General features: G+C 44.8%; 1 protein-coding gene across 1 annotated transcript in view; it reads left to right on the forward strand.

Annotated features, from left to right (window-relative positions):
• Positions 1 to 3,149, forward strand: part of haao (3-hydroxyanthranilate 3,4-dioxygenase) — a gene marked incomplete at its 3' end in the record, with an annotated part of 10,573 nt that extends 7,424 nt beyond the window's left edge. Inside the window, 4 exon segments of the mRNA XM_037677528.1 lie at positions 1,824 to 1,913; positions 2,510 to 2,553; positions 2,631 to 2,776; positions 3,124 to 3,149. Of these exon segments, the coding sequence (XP_037533456.1) occupies positions 1,824 to 1,913; positions 2,510 to 2,553; positions 2,631 to 2,776; positions 3,124 to 3,149 (306 nt within the window).

A 3,149-nucleotide genomic window follows, 5' to 3' on the forward strand; every position in this document is an offset into this window, starting at 1 on the left:
GAAGCAACGTTAATTTTAGTGACCTCCGATTGGCGTAACCGGGTGTCATTACCGCCGACGTGAATAACAATCTTACTGTATTTAGCATTAGCCTTAGTCAGCAGTTTCAGATAAGATTCTATGTACAGCTGTCATTTCTAACCCGAACCTGGAGCCTGGCCCCACCTGACCCGGACTCGGACCGGGTCATAATAATGTGCTTAATGGGCTGGCCGGGTCAGTGTTGGGCATTTTATTGCGTCAGGGATGCGCGCAGCTGACGATCCAATTATATGTCTACATGGCTTGCCATACCATCACCTACTGCACATGGCCATTTGACTGCGTGCTGACCAGCCGGTTGAAAAAGGTAAAAAGTTCAGTTAAGCTTCAGATGGACTACTGCCAGCAATCCATCAGCCCAAATGGACGTTCCTTCAGCCCCTGCACTCAGCAGACGCGCGCGGCCGATGACCCATACAGGTGAGATCATAAAATATCTGACATGTCAGAGCAGGTTTGAATGCATGCAGAAGCAGGGGAAGCATTTAATGTTCTTTGGAGGCTCCTCAGCTCCGATCTTCTGCCCCCTTTACTCAGTCGCGCGTGTCCGCCGACCATTAATAATAGTCAGTGGTAGAAGCAGTCAAAGCTTAATTAAAAATGTTGGTGGTGGTGGTGGTGGTGGGGGGGGGGGGGGTGGGTTCGGCCTTGTAATTACTGTTAATTTGTCGGATCGGGTGGGGTTCGGAGCTGATAGCTGTGGGCTGGGCCGGGTCTGTTTGGATTTTTTGGACCTGACTGCAACTCTAATTCTATGTCACCCGCTCTGGCCCCCGGAATGCATTTGACTATGGCCGCTGGAGTCCCTAAAGTCACGTTTCAGACTATGGAGCTTCCAATAACCAGGGTCTGCTTCTCAGCGGGTGTGTCACTGAGCGAGGAAAATCGATTAGAAACGTGAACAGGTCGGTGATGAACTGGGGGCTTAGCCTTAGCACTACGCTTGCTCCGGATCGTCACCCAGCTGGCCTGGGGTCCCGGCTGCTCGGGGTCTGCTGGAGGACCACTAACGGGAGCTAGCCTCTGTGGTTCTGCGCTGTCTAAGGGGACCTGGCTAGCTACTGGTTTTTCTACAGCGCGGAGCCGAGCTTCCAGTTCAGACAGCCTCTCCTCCAAAGCGACCATAAGACTTAATTTGTTACATGTATCATTATCACTAAAGGATGCAGAGGAGTAACTAAACATCTGACACACGGATCAAGAGAAAACAGAGGAAGCAGGGAGAGAAGCAGCAGCCATGCTAAGCTAACGTTAGCAGGAGCTAGCAGAGCCAAATACACAATAAAACCTGAGAAGTGTTGAAAGATAAGAGGTGTTTTAAGCACTATCCAACAGTAGAAAAACAACTGTCCTAAGTGTGTTTGTTGTTTGCGTTTCCCTGAGGGTGACTGAACTAGACAGAAGGACCTTCTCCTACACCGCTCCTGTTTCCTGGAATATTTTACAAAAAATCTGACGCTCTCGACCTTGATCTCTCTAAGTGGCTTCAAACATCTGTTAAGTTCATGGGAAAAACAACGCAGACATGTTCCTGTTTTTAGTTTTCTACACTGCCTTATAATCTAGCCGTTTAAAAAAAAAAACATTTACTTTTATTTGTTCTTCTCAATTTGTATGGTTTTTATAATTGTCCACTGTTGTCATCATCAGGTCTTGCTTGTAAATGAGTCCCAGAGGCTCAATGGGATTAACCTGTAGAAATAAAGGTTGGACGAAAAATGTGTGTTTCAGATTGTTAGGCAATGCACAGCAGCACTAACACCAGTGTGTTTTACCTTCAGGTACTACGTGGACAGCACCACTGACATCCTGTTTGAAAGATGGTTCTACTGCGAGGATCTGGGAACCCAGCTAGTTCCAATAATCAAAGAGTACGAGCAGAGTAATGAAGTGATGCACACTGCGCACTTTCAAAGTCCACCCAGGCCCAGAGCTGTTTGCTGAAAGATGAAAGGAAGTGGCCAGTTTCTCAGGGTTGAAAGTGACGTGTCCATCAAAAAATCTCAGGCGTCACTTTTACCAATGAGATCGAGCGTAGGTTCATAAAGTCCTCAGAGCTCAGGGATGTTATCGTTCAGGATCTACATCCATACAACTACTTTAAACTGTGACAACCTGTTGCTCTGATGATGAGAGTTTACCCAAACTAAATGTAATGTCATTCTGCAGAACCTCAGAGCAACTGAGTTCAGAGAAGAAATTCTTGAGCTGAATTCATTTGAACCCAAGTTCAAATGAATTCAGCTTCTTTTCACTCAGTTGACAGTTCATTGGAGGATTGCAAATATTAGAAACATCCCAAGTTCAAATGAATTTTAGATAAATTTACCTCCAGCACATGAAGGAGTTTGGAAGTGATGCTTCCCGTTTCCTCTGTGAAAAGAGCAGCTCCTAAAAAAAACACCTTCATCACACCAAGCTGTTGTTTTGAATATCTAACATTCTACTTTTGACTTTTCATATGCAGATTTATGGCATCAACACAGTACAAAACAAAAAAACCCAACACAAGTAAGTTTGTTCCTTTTTGTTTAGACTTGCATCTGGTTTCTTGAAATGATGGACATATTTTATTTTTGTATAATTAGATGAAGTCTTCAGAGAGCCTCCATTCCAGCTGAACACCATGAATGTGATGTCCCCCTTCTCCTTCAGAGACTGGTTGGATAAACAGAGACCATTGCTGTCCAACGGCAGCTCCATCAGTCTGTTCGGACCCCAGTTTGAGACTGAGGTACAGGAAGCTGGGCTCATTTCATAAAATAAACCTTTTCTTCCACTCATTTGTTGTAAAATCAGGATTATCTGAAAAACATGTTTCAGGAGAAAGAAGACATGTTGAAACAGAAAATACCTAATGACACTTCTTGTACGTCTCCTGAAGTCAGGAGGGAAGTTCTTCAACACTTTCCACTTAAGGCACACACATTTGTTTGAACAAAATTCATCTGATTGCAGCAAATCAACACTTGTGTAACATTCCAACATGTGCAGCTGTAAACATCTGTGTAAGACTTCTGCACACAGAGGAGAAGATGATGGCAGATAGAAAGAGGAGTCACCTTGTTGTGGTGCCTGCAGGTGTTGGTGTTTGGACTGGGACTCAC

The sequence above is a fragment of the Nematolebias whitei genome, chromosome 1 (genome assembly GCF_014905685.2).
Source record: "Nematolebias whitei isolate Nwh7 chromosome 1, NemWhi1, whole genome shotgun sequence".
Lineage (NCBI taxonomy): Eukaryota > Metazoa > Chordata > Actinopteri > Cyprinodontiformes > Rivulidae > Nematolebias > Nematolebias whitei.